General features: G+C 37.8%; 1 protein-coding gene across 6 annotated transcripts in view; it reads left to right on the top strand.

Moving 5' to 3' along the window:
- JMJD1C (jumonji domain containing 1C) overlaps positions 1 to 17,759 on the top strand; it is a 313,461-nt gene extending 295,702 nt beyond the window's left edge. For all 6 annotated transcript variants that reach the window (XM_066348769.1, XM_066348768.1, XM_066348772.1 and 3 more), the window contains 7 exons: positions 802 to 892; positions 1,322 to 1,452; positions 1,817 to 1,939; positions 4,316 to 4,455; positions 6,124 to 6,300; positions 16,337 to 16,468; positions 16,882 to 17,759. In XM_066348769.1, the coding sequence (XP_066204866.1) occupies positions 802 to 892; positions 1,322 to 1,452; positions 1,817 to 1,939; positions 4,316 to 4,455; positions 6,124 to 6,300; positions 16,337 to 16,468; positions 16,882 to 16,971 (884 nt within the window). In that variant the 3' untranslated portion in view covers positions 16,972 to 17,759. The remainder of the gene's footprint in view (positions 1 to 801; positions 893 to 1,321; positions 1,453 to 1,816; positions 1,940 to 4,315; positions 4,456 to 6,123; positions 6,301 to 16,336; positions 16,469 to 16,881) is intronic.
- Positions 17,760 to 18,348: the final 589 nt, after the last annotated feature.

The following is an 18,348-nucleotide window of genomic DNA, read 5'->3' as shown; positions in this document are numbered from 1 at the left end:
TGAAATTTTTGAAAAGAATTTATGTGCAGCCCTAGCCGGTTGGCTCAGCGGTAGAGCGTCAGCCTAGCGTGCGGAGGACCCGGGTTCGATTCCCGGCCAGGGCACACAGGAGAAGCGCCCATTTGCTTCTCCACCCCTCCGCCGCGCCTTCCTCTCTGTCTCTCTCTTCCCCTCCCGCAGCCAAGGCTCCATTGGAGCAAAGATGGCCCGAGCACTGGGGATGGCTCTGTGGCCTCTGCCCCAGGCGCTAGAGTGGCTCTGGTCGCAACATGGCGACGCCCAGGATGGGCAGAGCATCGCCCCCTGGTGGGCAGAGCGTCGCCCCATGGTGGGCATGCCGGGTGGATCCCGGTCGGGCACATGCGGGAGTCTGTCTGACTGTCTCTCCCTGTTTCCAGCTTCGGAAAAATGCAAAAAAAAAAAAAAAAAAAAAAAAAAAAAATTTATGTGCATAAGGAACAAAACTCTTAAAATTACCTAAGTATATAAGAAATAAAAGCCAATGTTACTGGCTGGGTTGCTCAGCTGGTTCGAGTATCATTCTTGAATGCCAAGGTTGTGGATTCGATCCCTTGTCAGGGCACATAGGAGAATCAGCCAATGAATGCATAAGTAAGTGGAACAACCAATCAATGATCTCTTTCTCTCTAAAAGAAGAAAAGCCAATATATAAGCAGTCATTAAGTGACTACTGTGCAACAGTTGAATTATTCATTCACTTTACATTTCTTCCTCTCCAAACATTAATGAAAATAAAAAGGCAGAGATTACCTTTTCAGTAATTAACTTCCATCTTTATAGAACGGCAAAAAACGAAAAGTGGAGAAACAGTTGTCTTAAAGTTGAAAGATTGCCCTTCAGGAGAAGAATTCAAGACAATGATGCCAGCAAGGTATATATATCTTTTGAAACTTGGTTGGGTTTGATTGTTTGTTTGTTTGTTTGTTTTTCTTTAGCTTTTTGAAGTTGAGCTGAGATTATACTTGAAAGTAGGGTATAGAACAAACAAACATGCGGCCTCTAGGCATTTTCTTCCTTGATTAAAAATAACTAAAAAACAAAACTAAATGTTGGTACTTCCCTATTCATAGTGCTTTTAATTAGTCATAAATAGGCAGCGTTGCAGTTTTTAGGGTCACCTCTGTTCTTTGTTTGCCCATGTGTTATGCATTCATCTAAACTTTGAAGTCACAAAAAATGTTACCCAATCAAAGGCCTTAAGGAAAGGTTGTCTTATGTTTTGAACAACTTGAAAATGATATATTTGAAAGCACTTAAAAATGTAAGTTTTTATTCAAAAGAATCCAATGTTATTTTTCAGATATGAAGATCTTTTTAAAAGCCTGCCATTGCCAGAATATTGTAACCCAGAAGGAAAATTCAATTTAGCCTCTCATTTACCAGGATTTTTTGTACGCCCTGACCTAGGACCCAGATTGTGCAGTGCCTATGGTAGGCATTTATATGCATTTCTATTGATTTGAAATTCTTTGAAATTTTAACTACTATCTAAAGTAAAGTTGTCTAATAATTCTTAGATTCTACTAATACTATTTTAATAATCCATTGAAATATTTTTTTAAATCAAGCAGTATATTAGGAATTAATAGCCAATGTATACTTAAGTACATGCTAATTTCTTGCAAAATATTTATATTTTCTATTGATTGGTTTTTTGAGACAGTTCATGGATTCTAGCTTTTGGGGGCAGGTTTTGGAACAATGGGACTGAAACACAAGTTACAATTAAATTTCCCTCAGAGCTGATCTAGGAAATGTAAAATAGTCGCTCAAGTAAATTATTTTTCATACACAGGTGTAGCTGCTGCTAAAGATCATGATATAGGAACAACAAACCTCCATGTTGAAGTTTCTGATGTTGTAAATATTCTAGTCTATGTCGGCATAGCAAAAGGAAATGGCATTCTCTCAAAAGCAGGTAAAGAAACTTATAAAACAGTGGTGTTTGGGATTATAGTTGAATAACCACACACACTATTATCCAGAATGACAACCTGTGAGTTGACCAAAAAAATATTTCAAAGTGAATATTAGGGATATTTGACTCTTTATTACTTGAAGATTAATTAATTTACCTATTAAAATACCTAACAAATTATAATTTTTAAAATGGATATCTTTATTTGCTTCTTTCCTATCATTAAATATTTTGTTAATGAAAATAGACTGTTAAACTTACTTAAAAACATTTATTGAAGACTAGAAACTAGGTCCTCGCAACTCTTTCTCCTACCTTATCATAGAGATGGGGCCTTGCTTTTTATCTAGATAACATTTCCATCCAGTGTCTAGGTTTTAGATTAATTTTCTGGATTTCTTTCTGAAACTTTGTTCTATTTTACCCTTGTTTACAAACATAGGCCTTTAAATTTTCACTCTCCACTGGCTTCTTTTCTTCAGAGTGTGGACTAGTATTCCCCCCTTTTTTTTTCCAAAAGAAAACCTCCTTAAAACCTATCTTCTTAGGCCACCGTCCTGTTGTTCCTACTGTTGTAAAAAATCATTTGCTTTATCTCATCACCCTTTTACATTTCAAGTGAATACAGGTTGACTACCTGCCATCCCACTGAAATTACTTTCACTATGGCTCTCATAACTGGATAATTCAATGATTTCTTTCTGGTCCTCTTATTACTTGCCACCACAGTGTAATAAATGGCACTGTTAATCACAATGTCATCTTCAGATACTGGTCTTAGCCCCTGTGACACTACTCCTTGGTTTCTGATTCCTAATGGAGTAACGAGATTTTTGTAGAGTTACAGACTTTATTTTCTATTTTACATGCATTTCCCATGAAGTGGATGAGACTTCCAACCATCACTTAGATCACTGTTTCTACATCTGGAGCCCAGAATACAGTTTAGGGGCTAGGTACTGAGGACATGGGGTTTCATTATAGTATTCACTCAACTTTTCTGTATACCTATTTGACAGCTTCTTATAATATGCCTATCCTAAATTCTCCCAAAACTATGGAAATGTACATTGACATTCTTGCTCAGCTCCCTTTGTTGTTGATTATAATAGATACAAATTTTTTGTCTTCCCCACGCCCAAAGATTTAAGAGTTAGTGACACTTACGTTGTGGTCCCAGTTCTAACACAGGACTGTAGCCTGTGGTTGAGATTCAGAGCTTGTGATGCCACAGGGTTAATTATCTCTCTTGTACTTCATTATACTTTATTCACATCCTCCCCTATTGTACCTTCTCTGCAATACAGATGTTATTCCTGCTTTTCTCTACACTTCTTTCATCTCCTTAAATGTTGGAACCTTCTTACTCACCTTTGTTTCTGCATACCCCCTCATTCCTCATTTGTAGCATAATTTTTGGTCTTAATATTTTAATTTCTAAATGTTAATATTAACATTAATTTTTTGGCTTTTATCTAAAGTTTTTGCCAGTTTTTAATCAGTCGTCACAAATAAAGGAATGCTTTAGAGCTACAATTAATAATGCCTAAAACACACCAGAAAATACTGGTCTACTTAAGTACACGCTTTTTCCTCCATCTACAATGGCTCTCCTATCTCTTTTCTTGAAAATTCTTGTATTTACCCTTCAAAATGTAATTCAGATTGTCTTCTCCATGTAGAGTTCTTCATTAAAGAAAGTAAACTTTCTCTTCCTAAGAAAGTGTTTACTTTTTTAAAATTTATAGAGCAGTAAAATTTAAAGTAGATATATCAAAAACTTTTTTATCACCTGACCAGGCAGAGGACTCAGGTTTGAAATTCCAAGGTTGCTAGCTTGAGCTCAGGGTTGTTGGCTTGCATGTGGGATCATAGACATGACCTCATGTGTGTCTATACATATATTACACATACATTTTTTTAATCATTTTAGAAGAATGATCTGACATTTTCTCAAAATGGTAGCACATAGGGCATTTGCATTTGATTACAGATTAACCAATAATATGTGAGATCACCCAGGAACCAGAAGATATTTTGCTCAACCATTCATTAGTCATAATGAACAAATTCATACACCTCAATGAATCTGTTTGCTCGGATGTAAAGTAGAGGTTATGATCCTTACATGTCTTACTAAGGAGTTTATCTCCTATTCCTTGGTTTGCAGAAAACAAATCTCTGTTCTCAGTTACACAGGGTTAATGTTCTCTACTCTTGTAGTTAAAACAGGTTTGATATATAATTGGGTTTATCTCCTTTTTAAGAGTCCCAGTCCAATCAGGCACTTCACTACCTCTTGATCAATTTTAGGAGACTTAGCTTTCTGCTGGTAGTTTTTACTGACTCAGTTGAAAATATTTTCTTGTATTTCAGGAATACTCAAGAAATTTGAAGAGGAAGATTTGGATGACATTTTAAGGAAACGATTAAAGGACTCAAGTGAAATACCTGGTGCTCTGTGGCATATTTATTCTGGGAAAGATGTTGATAAGATACGAGAATTTCTTCAAAAGGTATAATTTAGGTTGCAAATGGTTTATCTCTTCACCTTGAACAAGGACTAATTTTTAATGTAACTTTATTTGGCATTCAGTTAAGACCATGAAATAATTTTTACTTCAAAGAATGGGATTTTCTTTGTTGTAAGAAGTCAGATGCTCCATTCACTTTGTTCCTTTTAAAGCTCATTTCATGTTGAGCGTTTTGAATGGCCATTTCTTCTCGGTTGCTAGTGCTCTTCCCCCAACCCCTTATAGTGAAGAACTAATCTGTAGATGAGTCAGATGTTAGCCTTAGTGAAAAGTAGTGATTGAGAACTATGAGATATAAAAAGTAATGTTTCTCAGAAACATCTAAACAATGTAGGATCTTTATTATTTTTTAAATTATTATTTTTGTGTTGACCTATGCTGTTGTTTGTTGTTGACCTCAGGGGTACTGCTTTATCACATCTGATTGCTCTGTGATAGTTATTTGAATAGACTGAATATTTGAGTAATTGTACCTGTATTTGTTAGACACTTTGGACGAATGTTAAACATTCATCTGAAATAATTGATTAAAACCCTTTATCAATTTTTCTTTTCATTTTTTTTCTTTTTTCTTCTTTTCCAAGTAAAAGGAAGGGGGGAGATAGATAGCCAGATTCCCACATATGCCCCAACTAGGACCCACCCAGCAACCTGTCTGGGGCCGATGCTCTGCCCATCTGGGGCCATGCTCGCAATCGAGCTATTTTCAATGCCTGAGGTGGAGGCTCCAGAGAGCCATCCTCAGCACCTGGGGCCAATGCACTCAAACCAGTTCAGCCATGGCTGCAGGAGGGGAATAAGAGAGAGAGAGAGAGAGAGAGAATGAGAGAGAGAGAGAAGGGGGATGGGGAAGGGGTGAGTAAGTAGGTGGTTGCTTCTCCTGTGTGCCCTGACCCAGGAATCAGACCTGGGACATCCACATGCCGGGTCAAAGCTCTACCACTGAGCCAGCCAGCCAGGGCCCAAATAGTTTCTATAATTGTAGGGATTTCTTTTAGGAACTATTATTGCTGCTTTTCTTACAATATTTCATTTTCTTTCTGAATGGACTTAAGATCTCTGGTCAGTGCAAGGGGCTATAGCCCTGTACCTACTATCTTATCCCAGAGTACTTAGCAGTATTTTAATTTAAAATATAATAAATTATGACTTTTGAAAGCAGACTTGATTAGTAAATGGTCCCTCGACATTGACTTGTTAAGGATTAGAAGGTTAGTAGTATAAAGGTATTAATCTTAAAAGGTACCTACCTTAAAAGAAGAGCAGGATCAAGAAATACTTATGAAGTCCATACATATGAATGGTATTGACTTCTAGAATAAAGCTTCTAAATTAAGCTTTTCCTCATTTCTGCATAATACTTTTGAAACAAGGAGGAAACCAAATGGATGTAAACTTCACAATGGAAGGAGCAGCAGATGAAAAGGGAGTATCATTTGCTTAATTAACAGCATCTCAGTGTGCAGTGTTTTGATATCTTTGGCCTTTCCGATTGTTGTAGAATATTTTCTCTAACTTAAGCTCAAGCATTCCTTAATACTTTGAGAACAAAAGACTTATTGTAAAGAAAAGTGAAATTTAGCAGAACAGGAGTTACCATTTCCCTCACTTAAATTAGGGTGTATATTTTAATTTTGATCCTTATTTCAGATTTCAAATGAACAAGGCCTTGAAATTCTACCTGAACATGATCCAATACGTGATCAAAGTTGGTATGTGAACAAAAAGCTCCGCCAGAGACTGCTTGAGGAATATGGAGTCAGAACCTGTACTCTTATTCAGTTCCTTGGTGATGCCATTGTCTTACCAGCAGGAGCACTTCATCAGGTAATGTAACTTACTTAAATGTCCACCATATTCCATTTTTTTTATTGTCTCTGATTTACTGGATTAAAATCTAATTTTTAAGACTTAGAGGGAAAAAGAGACACAGCAGATCCTTGAATAACTTCTCATTATGACATAGGAATTTTTTGTAATGATTCCTCAGAGATTCTTTTTTCTTTTGGTATATGTATCTATGAATTTCAACACATGTATAGACTCATCACCACCATACAGAATAGTTCTGTCATCTCAATAAAACAATAATTGCTCCACCTTTGCAGTCATTCCTTCTCTCACTTGCAGCCCGTGGCAGCATCTGATCTGTCTTCCAGTACTTTTGTCTTTATGAGAATGTCAAATAAATGGAATAATGCAGTATGTAAACATTTGAGATTAGCTTCTTTTTTTATTTTCACTTAACATAAGGTCTTTGAGATTCATTCAAATTGTATCAATAGTTTGTTCTTTTATTGCTGAGTAGTATTTCCTTATATGAATATACCATGGCTTGATTATCCATTCATTAGTTGAAGGACATTTGCATGGTGAAAATGGATATACTTTTTTTGTCCTAAGCTTAGGAAAAAAGCATTTGATCTTTCACCATTGAGTATGGTATTGGCTGTATTTATTTTGTAGCTGTCTTACCAAGTTGAAGAAGTTTCCTTTTATTCTTGGTTTGCTGAGAGTTTTTACTGTGAGTGGATGTTAAAGTTTGTCAAATTCTTTTCCTGCAAAAATTAATGTAATCATGTGGGGGGTTTTTTTTGTTTGTTTGTTCATTTGTTTGTTTTTTGTGAGAGAGACAGATAAGGACAGACAGGAAGGGAGAGAGATGAGAAGCATCAGTTCTTCATCGCTGCTTCTTAGTTGTTCATTGATTGCTTTCTGATATATGTCTTGATGAGGAGGTTCAGCAAAGCCAGTGACCCCTTGCTTAAGCCAGATGAGCCTGTACTCAAGCCGGTGACCTTGGGGTTTTGAACCTGGGTCCTTAGCATCCCAGGCCGATGCTGTATCTACTGCACCACCACCTTGTCAGGCTATGATTGTTTAGTTTTTAAGATGTGAGTTTCAGGGTTAGATTTATCATTCTTATTTCTCAAATTTATGATAGCACATATATCCTTTTCTCTACACTAACTTCCTAGGAAAGAATATTAATAAATTGATGTATTATTTATATTATTTTGTTTTTTTGTTTTCCCATGGAGTTACGTGATCAGCTCAGACATGTTGCATCATTTATGATTTAGGTTTAATTGGGATTCACCTCACATACAACTTTTTTGTCTTGTTGCCTCTCTTCAGAAAATGGCTAATCTGTATCTTAACAGAAAAAGGCCTCAAAGGAGTAGAGTACAGTAAATCTTCCTGTAAATAGGAATAATTCTTTGATAATAAAAGTTTTCTTAAAAATTCTTACACATTCAACTTATCCAGTATCTATTTTTTCAATTGTTGAACTAGATGGTTATTTGTCTTTTTTTCTTTTGGGGGGGGGTACACTTTGCATATACTTTTTAGTGTACAGTTCTGTTAAGTTTTGACATAAATAGGTAACATAATTAAAATATAGAACACTTTCATCAGTCCAAGAAATTTCCTCCTGTACCTTTTGAGTCAACCTCTCCTCCCATCTGTCTTTCCTACAACCACTTAACCTGTTTTCTGTCCCTATAGTTCTACCTATACAAGAATGTCATGTCTGGAATCATAATAATTAGCCTTTGAATCATTCAGCACAATGCATTTGAGTTTCATCCATATTGTATGTATCAGTGATTGTCTTTTTATTGCTGAATATAGTTGTTTGTTACATAAATGGACCACAGTGTTTTGTTTTACTTTTTATTCACCAATTGAAGACATTTAGATTGTTTCCAGTTTGGGGCAATAGTAAAGAAAGCTACTATAAACATTCACATAAGGATTTTGTATTTCCATAGGTTTTCATTTCAGTTGGGTAAATACTGAGTAGTGGGTTTACCTGGTACTATGATAAATGTGTGATTAACTTATAAGACACTGCTGGGCAGTTCTCCAATACGGTTGTACCATTTTTTATTCCCCAAAGCAGTATATGTGAGTTAAATTTCCTCTACTTGTCAGTTTGGTTTTAAGCATTTGAATAAGTGTGCATTGGTATCTCATTGTGGTTTTAATTTACATTTTCTTAATAACTAAATATGTTGAATATCTGTTCATGTACTTATTTGCCATCTATATCTATTTTGGTAAATATGTGTTCAAATATTTTGCCTATTTTTATAATTGGGTTTTCTTCTGAGTTTTGAGTGTTCTTTTTCTACTCATAAACCCTTTATCTGTTATGTGCTTTGCAAGTATATTCTCCCAATGTGTGATTTATCCTAATAGTGTCTTCCAAAGAGTTTTTAAATTTTGATATTTGTTGATTTTTTAATGTATAATATTTTTATTGTGACTGTAAATTTTTTACCTAGCTCAGATCACAAAGATTTTCTCTTATATATATTTTTTTAATTTAGAAATTTAATGGGGTGACATTGATCAATAAGAGTACATAGGTTTCAGGTCAACATCTCTAGTAACATTTGAACTGTTGATTGCATTGTGTGCCCATCACCCAAAGTCAAATCATTTTCCATCACCGCACATTTGTCCCTCTGTACTCCCACCCCTCTAGTAATGACATAACTTTTATTTATGTCTGTGAATCTGAGTTTTATGTCTCACTTATGTGTGAAATCATTTCGTTCTTAGCCTTTTCTGATTTACTTATTTTACTCAGTATAATGTTGTCATAAATGGCAATATATCATTATTTCTTATGGCTGAGTAGTATTCCATTGTATATATGTACCACATCTTTATCCATTACTCTTATCGATGGACACTTTCAGTTTCTATGATTTGGCCACCATGGATAATGCTATAAACGTGGGGTTTATGTGTCTTTACATACCACTGTTTTCAAAGTTTTGGGGTAGATACCCAGTAGAGGGATTCCTCGGTTGTATGGTAATTCTATTCTTAATTTTTGGAGGAACCACCACATACTGTCTTCTATAATGGCTGTACCAGTTTACATTCCCACCAGCAGTGAATGAGGGTTCCTTTTTTTCCACAGCCTCTCCAACACTTGATTACCTGTCTTGTTGATAATAGCCAATCTAACAGGTGTGAAGTTATATCTCATTGTAGTTTTGATTTATATTTCTCTAATAGCTGGTAGGATGAGCATCTTTTCATATGTCTGTTGGCCATTTGTATGTCTTTTTGGGAGAAGTGTCTGTTCCAGTCCTCCCCATTTTTTAATTGAGTTGTTCATTTGTTTATTGCTGAGCTTTATGAGTTCTTTCTATATTATGGATATTAACCCTTTATTGGAGCTGTTGTTTGTGAATATCATCTCCCATTTGGTTGTCTACCTTTTTGTTTTGTTATCAGTTTCTTTTCATTTTCTTTTAAAAGTTTTATAGTTATTCTTACATTTAGGTCTAGTCTATTTTCAATTAATTTTTGTATATAGTGCAAATTATGGGTCAAGGTTCAATTTTTTGCATATAGACATTCAGTTGTTCCAGTACTGCTTGTTGAAAAAGATTGTTCTTTTTTTAATTCAAACATTAAAAAAGAGTTCACAGTGAAAATTTAATCTTAAATTATTTTTATTTAATTTATTTTTTTACAGAGACAGAGAGAGAGTCAGAGTGAGGGATAGACAGGGACAGACAGACAGGAACGAACAGATGAGAAGCATCAATCATTAGTTTTTCGTTGCGCATTGTGACACCTTAGTTGTTCATTGATTGCTTTCTCATATGTGCCTTGACCGTGGGCCTTCAGCAGACTGAGTAACCCCTTGCTTGAGCCAACGACCTTGGGTCCAAGCTGGTGAATTTTTGCTCAAACCAGATGAGCCCACGCTCAGGCTGGCGACCTCGGGGTCTCGAACCTGGGTCTTCTGCATCCCAGTCTGACGCTCTATCCACTGCACCACTGCCTGGTCAGGCCGAAATTTTAATCTTTTTCTCACCTTTGCCCCCACATCTCTCCTCCAGAGGCAACTCTCACTCTCCCTGGTGAGAGATTTTGTACATGTACGTCTCTCTGCTGCTTCTACTTTCTTGGAGGGTAAGAGGAGAAAAACCATTTTCTCTCAAAAGAGGCAAGGGTTATCCTGTTAAAAACTTTAGTTCACATATCACCTTGCTCAAAGCCTCACAGGACCCTAAACAATTCGTACTTGTGTCCTTGTGCGCGCGCACACACAGGCACTCACGCGTACACACCCTCACTGCCTGCCCCTCCCCCTGCTTTCCTCCCCCTCCTCTTGTGCCGCCTTGTGCTGTCTGTGCTTTTCACATACACCAAGCATGTTCCCACTGCAAGGCCACTGTACTTACATATTCTTTTGCCTAAAATTCTTTTTTTTTTAATTTATTAATTTAGAGAAGAAGAGAAACATTGATTTATTCTTCCACTAATTTGTGCATTCATTGGTTGATTTTTGTATGTCTCTTGATGAAGGATCAAACGCACAACCTTGGTGTATCTGAACGACACACTAACCAACTGAGCTACTCAGCCAGGGCTTTCCCTGAAGTTCTTTTCCTCCCAGATATCTGTTAAGACTTGCTTCTTTGCATTCTTTAAGGCTTTGATCAAATGTCACCTTCTCAGTGATACCCTAGTTAAAACTGCAGATTATGTCCTCCAACTTTCTGTCATTGTTTTTCTACATTGCTGTCATTTGCCTTCTAACATGCTTCATAATTTACATTCGCTGTTGATTGGATTTTTTTGACAGTCAGAGAGGACAGAAAGGGACAGACAGACAGGAAGGGAGAGGAGATAAACATCAGTTCTTCATTTTGGCACCTTAGTTGTTCATTGACTGCTTTCTCGTATGTGCCTTGACTGAGGGGCTACAGCAGAGCTAGTGACCCCTTGCTCAAGCCAGTGACCTGGGGCTCAAGCTGGGAACCTCGGGGTTTTGAAACTGGGTCCTCTGTGTCCAGTCCAGTACTCTATCCACTGCGCCACCGCTTGGTCAGGCCATTGTTGATTGGCTTTTAAACTGCCATTGGAATATAAGCTTCACGAGGATGGGGATTTCTGGGGTGTGTCTTTTTTCCTACTGTTCTCTACCATCCCCGATAATGCACTTAAATGTTATGAGGCCTGAGGGTCTGGAAATATGTTCTCACACAACATATTTTTTACAGAAATATAGCTGAAAACAAAATTATGACTTTCCGTAGTGTGTGTGTGTGTGTGTGTGTGTGTGTGTGTTGTGCTCCTTGTATACACATGCAGGTTTGGGCCTCTTCCTCTATGTCTTTGGCTACTTCAGAAAATTAATCTTCCAATTATGGCTGTACACATACGCATATAGAAAACAAGGTTTGAGATAAGTAGAAATTTTATTTTGATTATAGAGAGCAAATTTCATCTGTGATAAAAAGGTGTTATACTTAAGCCTAACCAGTAGTGGTGCAGTGTATAGGGCATCGACCTGGGATGCTGAGGTCCCAGGTTTGAAACCCCAAGATTGGAGCATGAGATCATTAACATTATCCCAAGGTTTGAAGCCCAAGGTCACTGGTTTGATCAAGGGATCACTGACTCAGCTTGAGCCCCCCAGTCAAGACTTGTAGGATAAGCAATCAATGAACAACTAAAGTGACGCAACTACGAGTTAATGCTTCTCATCTCTCTCCCTTCCTGTCTCTCTTAAAAAAAAAGTGTTATACTTAAATAGGCTGAAGTAGCCAGCATGTGTGAGCAGGACTGGCAAACTTTGTTCTAAGCTTTGCCACTAAATTGATGAATGTTCTAATACGACAAGACTTTCTGTGCTGCATATTTGGCATATATTTAGCTGTAAGAAGAATGTCTACCTTCCTTATGTGGTTTGATACTGACAGCACAGTTATTTTTACTCCATTGAAAAGGTGTTGTCCATGACTCACCAAGTGGTGGTAATGTGGTTTTGAGAGAGAATTAAAAGGAAGTAAGAACTCTGTTCACAATATTACTTCAGATTTTAATGCATTATTATTTATAAATTTATTCAGTCCTCAGAGGTCTTGACAACTTTTTTTTTTAAACAGGGACAGAGAGAGGGATAGACAGGGACAGACAGGAATGGAGAGAGATAAGAAGCATCAATCATCAGTTTTTCATTGCGAGACCTTAGTTCATTGATTGCTTTCTCATATGTGCCTTGACCGTGGGCCTTCAGCAGACCAAGTAACCCCTTGCTTGAGCCAGCAACCTTAGGTCCAAGCTGGTGAGCTTTGCTCAAACCAGATGAGCCCACACTCAAGCTGGTGACCTCGGAGTCTTGAACCTGGGTCCTCCGCATCTCAGTCCAGTGCTCTATCCACTATGCTACTGCCTGGTCAGGCGGTACTGACAACTTTTTTTTTTTTTCTCTGTATTTTTCTGAAGCCAGAAACGGGGAGAGACAGACAGGCTCCCACATGCGCCCGACCGGGATCCACCCGGCACGCCCACCAGGGGGCGACGCTCTGCCCCTCCAGGGCGTCACTCTGTTGTGACCAGAGTCACTCTAGCGCCTGGGGCAGAGGCCAAGGAGCCATCCCCAGCGCCCGGGCCATCTTTGCTCCAATGGAGCCTCGGCTGCGGGAGGGGAAGGGAGAGACAGAGAGGAAGGAGAAGGGGAGGGGTGGAGAAGTAGATGGGCGCTTCTCCTGTGTGCCTTGGCCAGGAATCGAACCCGGGACTTCTGCACGCCAGGCCAACACTCTACCACTGAGCCAACCGGCCAGTGCGGTCCTGACAACTTTTAATTCATGGCTCCAACACTTCAGTGGCTATGGCCAGTTCTTAACCTAATCCCAAACTCGAAGTCAGTACTACTTACTTATTCAGTTTACTTCTCACAGTTTAGCATACATCAGAATTCCAGGCCCTGGCCGGTTGGCTCAGCGGTAGAGCGTCGGCCTGGCATGCGGGGGACCCGGGTTCGATTCCCGGCCAGGGCACATAGGAGAGGCGCCCATTTGCTTCTCCACCACCCCCCCCCTCCTTCCTCTCTGTCTCTCTCTTCCCCTCCCGCAGCCAAGGCTCCGTTGGAGCAGGGATGGCCCTGGCGCTGGGGATGGCTCCTTGGCCTCTGCCGCAGGCGCTGGAGTGGCTCTGGTCGCGGCAGGGCGACGCCCCGGAGGGGCAGAGCGTCGCCCCTGGTGGGCGTGCCGGGTGGATCCCGGTCTGGCGCATGCGGGAGTCTGTCTGACTGTCTCTCCCTGTTTCCAGCTTCAGATTTAAAAAAAAAAAAAAAAAAAAAGAATTCCAGGAGGTCTCAATAAAGCAGATTGCTGGACACCAACCCCAGAATTTCTGACTCAGTGGGTCTGAAGAGGGACCTGAAATATACATTTCTAAGTTCTCAGGGGATACTGATGTTTTCTCCTGGAACCACACTTTGAAAATCACACAAATAGGATGGCCTTGCAAACCCAAGATATTTAGAAAAGAACTGTTTCCATCATAATGACACTGCATGACAGGGACCAGCACTGTTAGGAAAGAAGCTGCATTCTGTTCTTTGTTTTTGTCATCAGCAAGCCCTTTGAGTAGCCAAACTTAGGAAACAGGGTTCAGTCTGTGCTGGGGGTGTTAAGATGAATTCTTAGCATCAGCTTTTAAGTGATTGTGTTAGGTCATTCAGTATGATTAAAAGTACTTGGCAAAATCTTTTTCCTCCTAACTCTTCACAAGTCTCTGTGTATATATGACAATCACAGTGTCGTCAAGATAATAATCTTCCTACTATGAACAGAAAAGAGTTTTATTTTCTTAACATCTGTTTCTGATTACAACTGATCCTTTAAGACGAATATGAATGAGACAGTCTATCAAGGAAGTGACACACAAATGACTCCAAAGATGGCTAAAGAAAGAGTTAAGTGAAACGGGAAGTTCAGATGTGTTCTACTTTAAAACTAAACCTTGCCTCTTCAAACTAACTCTTAAGTCTTGAAGCAAAATAAATGAGATTGAGGTTATTAAGAAACATAGAATCTTATAAGCACTAATAAAAGTCACTGTTCGAAAAGTGATTTTAAGGCAGCCATAAACTGGGAAAGACTGACAAAATCAACTTTTTCAGAACTCAACTAGGGGACTTGTTAATGAAGAAAAAGGGCAGTTGGTTTTTAGTGTTTAAGGATATCACTGGCAGGTCACTGGCAGACCACTGTGATAACAGAACAGACTTCAGTTATCACACCCAACAGAGAATACAGTTTTTGTGAAAATATCTAGTTTGGAAAAGTCACAGAACAAATAGATGGCTGTAGCCCTCAGCAATCAACAGCAGCAAAGCCTGAGATGGGAGAATCAGATTTCCAGTTACCATTGCACAATGTTCAGATGTCCAGTTTTCAAAAAAAGAAGTTAAGTAGCATACACAGAAAGAGAAAAAAGTATGGCCCATTTGAGGGGGGGACAATGAGTAAAGACGCTGTCTCTAAGGGAGCCCAAGTGTTGGACTTACCAGACACAGGCTTCTAAGTCGACTGTCTAAATGTGCATACAGATCTTAAAGGAAAGTGATGTATAAACCAAACTGCAATACCAAAGAAGAGAGAAATTATAAAAACAATAGCACTAGATGTGCTAAATATGTACATGCTCGAACTTTTAAAGAACTTGATTCCCTGGGCATGTTTAAATAAATGAAAGACAAAGAGACAGGACAATTGAAGACTAGGTTGCTATGGCTTGAGTTAATGTAGGACTGGAAAGCATCTTTTAGACAGGAGGATATCATAGGAGCTAGGTTCCTGCTGACTGATTTATGTTGAATTTTCCCCAGTCTCTTCCTTTTCTCATTCCTCCCAATTAAATTTATTTTTATACTTTAAAAGAATTGGAATAAATTTAAGGGCTTAGTTTTTATTTCTCCTTTCCCAGGAATTTTATATCTTTTAATGTCACTAGAAGACAATCTAGAAACATCACAAAATTGAGATTGGGTCAGCTTGGTCCTTTCTCTGTCATGCTGATCATTATTAATAGAAAGGAGTTCTGTAAAATGTGTGCAGTCAGTTTGTACATGTTGAGCAAATAACAGAAGACATTTATCAGCTTCCTGTGAAAACCATTTAGTCTAGAGAGGAGGCAACAATTGAAAAGTATCTTTGTTGTTTGCCTGAAACCTATATACTCTTATTGGTCAATGTCACCCTGTTAAATTTAATTTTCTAAGGAAAATTTTAAGAAGAAGAAAGAAAAATATCTTTGATTTGAAAGAAAACAAAATCCTAGCATAATTTTAAACTCTTGTGGTCAGTAGCTCTGTCTGGAACTACAGTTTCCATCCCAGTTCCTCACAAATCAACTAAGTTTCATTTCCTTTTTTTAATCTACTCTCTGGTCTAAAATTTAACAGTGAAGTGGCCAAAAGGCCAAAATCTAAAGGAGCAACAACAAACATCCGGATTGATTGCACTGATTGGTAAAACAAATTACTTCCCAGTTTGTTTTGGTTTGGTTTTTCCTTTTTTTTTTAAGGAACACCAAAAAGAAAATCTACCTTAACAAAATTGATGAGTTAGGATCTGATTATCAGCCTCTCTGAAGGATTCCTGGAAACTTTTCATTTAAAAATGTTTTGTTTACACCTGACCTGTGGGTGGCGCAGTAAAGTGTCAACCTGAATGCTGAGGTCACTGGTTGGGAACCCCAGGCTTGCCTAGTCAAGGCACATATGGGAGTTATGCTTCCTGCTCTGCCTCCCTTCTCTCTCTCTCTCTCTCTCTCTCTCTCTCTCTCTCTCTTTTATCTTTCTCTAAAAATGAATTAATAAAATCTAAAAAAAGTTCCATTTACAAAGTTGCTTTACCTGAAGCTTTTCAGTGATATAACTTGCTCATAAAGTATGGTATTCTGCTTTGAAATAGATTTGATGTTTTGGAGAAAGTAAGGTCTCTAGTGAATTGTCTCTTAATAGGCACCTTTGCTTTTTTTTGTCCTCATCTCCTAAATTTTGTATTTCCTGTTTTTGTTTTGAGAATAGGTGCAGAACTTTCACAGCTGTATTCAGGTAACCGAAGATTTTGTGTCTCCAGAACATCTTGTACAGTCATTTCATTTAACACAGGAACTGAGACTTTTGAAGGATGAAATCAATTACGATGATAAACTACAGGTAAGAAATGAGTTTTCTCTTCCCTGTTCTGCAGGCTTTTTTATATTAAGAAATATGGCACGTGTGTAGTGACAGCTTAGGCAGTCATGTCCAAGTTTGTCACATTAGGATAACAACCAAAGAGGAACACCAATTCATACTTACTTATATAACTTTTAGTGGCTCTTATTTTAACTTTTGGTTTAACATTTTTTTACTTTGACATTTATTTTTCTTTTCTATGGCCATACCACCCTAAACATGCTTGATCTCTTCTGGTCTCGGAAGATAAGCAGGGTTGGGCCTGGTTAATACTTGAATGGGAGATTTGTTTTTCTTGGTTTGGCTTTCTATTAAAATTTTTTTTTAAGTAGAGCAGTTTTCATTTGTTTATCTCCAGCTGAAGTGAGTGTAAATGTCAACATCTCTTTCAGGTTAAAAACATCTTGTATCATGCAGTCAAAGAAATGGTGAGAGCTTTGAAAGTGCATGCAGACGAAACGGAGGATATGGGAGAAAATTAGGTGTCCAGTTTGCTCTGGTTAGACCACTGAAGCAGGATTCCTCTTGAGCGATATGTATGCACACTGACTTAAGCTTCATAAAACCATCAGTGCCAAGAAATTCTCTTTGTAGTAATTGCTTGTTACTGACACCACAGCAGTATAGCATAAGTCACAGCTCCTATGAATCAATGGTAGTTATTAAAACAAGCTACATTTAAAAAGCAGTACTTCATAGCTGCTTTTGTATTATAATGTAAATGATGTTTGTGAAAAGGCCAGATTTAAATGATGTATTTATTTTTGGAAAAAAAGTACAAAATTCTATGCTATATTGTTGATCGAGTGTAAATGTGACCTTGTACAGTTTACTAAAATAACTGATATTTTTCACTACGTTGAGACAGTTACTGTGAGAATAGGACACAAACACCAGCTGTTGCCTGCATTTGGGAAATTGCTGAATCACACAGCATTCATGTCATAATCAGAAAATTACTGCCAAATAATTGTAAAAATTGTAAAATAGAAAGTATATAAAGCAGATACTAAATACAGACACTTCAATATTTTGTTGAAGCTATTGACTGTACAATTAAACATTTTCAAAAGGTGTAATTTATTTAAAATTGTCTCATTTTGGTAAAATTTATGTGAACTTTTAAAGCTAAATATTAAACTTAATATGCTATGTAAATATATACATATATACATTTAATGATGTATTTTTTTAAAACATTGGCTTGCTTTTATTTGTTAAGTGCAAGTGTTACATATGGCTTTGTACATTGAAGTTGAAAAGGGTTTTACATTTTCCATTAAAAGGACTTTATCAAAAATTGGCTTGCTTCTTCATCATCACGGTGACTACCAGCATTTTCCTGTGATTATATTCTTTTCTGAAACATTTCCTCCATGTCTTTTATTCTTGTAAGCTTTTTTCAGCTTTCTTCAGACTTTATGGGACCATAACAGGTAAGTCTCAGCTTCCTTGTCCTGTTCGCCCTACTGAAAAGAAAGGAATACAAGTAACTCCATCATCTGTTATTTATGAACACGTTTAATTGAAAAAGGATCCCATACATGAATTTTAAAAGCTATGATTATGAAAGTATGCAATTTCAAATAAGTCTGCACAGCAGACATAGCTGCCAATGTCCGGGGGGGGGGGGGGGGGAGAAGAGAGGGAAGCCAGTGGGAGGGAAGAGCCTGAAGTCAATCCATCTGAACTGAATAGAATTCTGCTACTTACTGTGTGACCTTGATAAGTTGCTTTAATTTGGAGTCTTGATTTTAATAGGTGACTATTAATCACTTAGTTGCTTGAGGGGACATAGTCCTAACTATTTGAATTTTACTGGAAATATTAAGCCCTCCACTGGCACCTGTGGAATATTG

This window comes from Saccopteryx leptura, chromosome 9 (genome assembly GCF_036850995.1).
Source record: "Saccopteryx leptura isolate mSacLep1 chromosome 9, mSacLep1_pri_phased_curated, whole genome shotgun sequence".
Classification (NCBI taxonomy): domain Eukaryota; kingdom Metazoa; phylum Chordata; class Mammalia; order Chiroptera; family Emballonuridae; genus Saccopteryx; species Saccopteryx leptura.
Note: the sequence above shows the minus strand (reverse complement) of the source record. Positions and strands in the feature narration are given on the sequence as shown.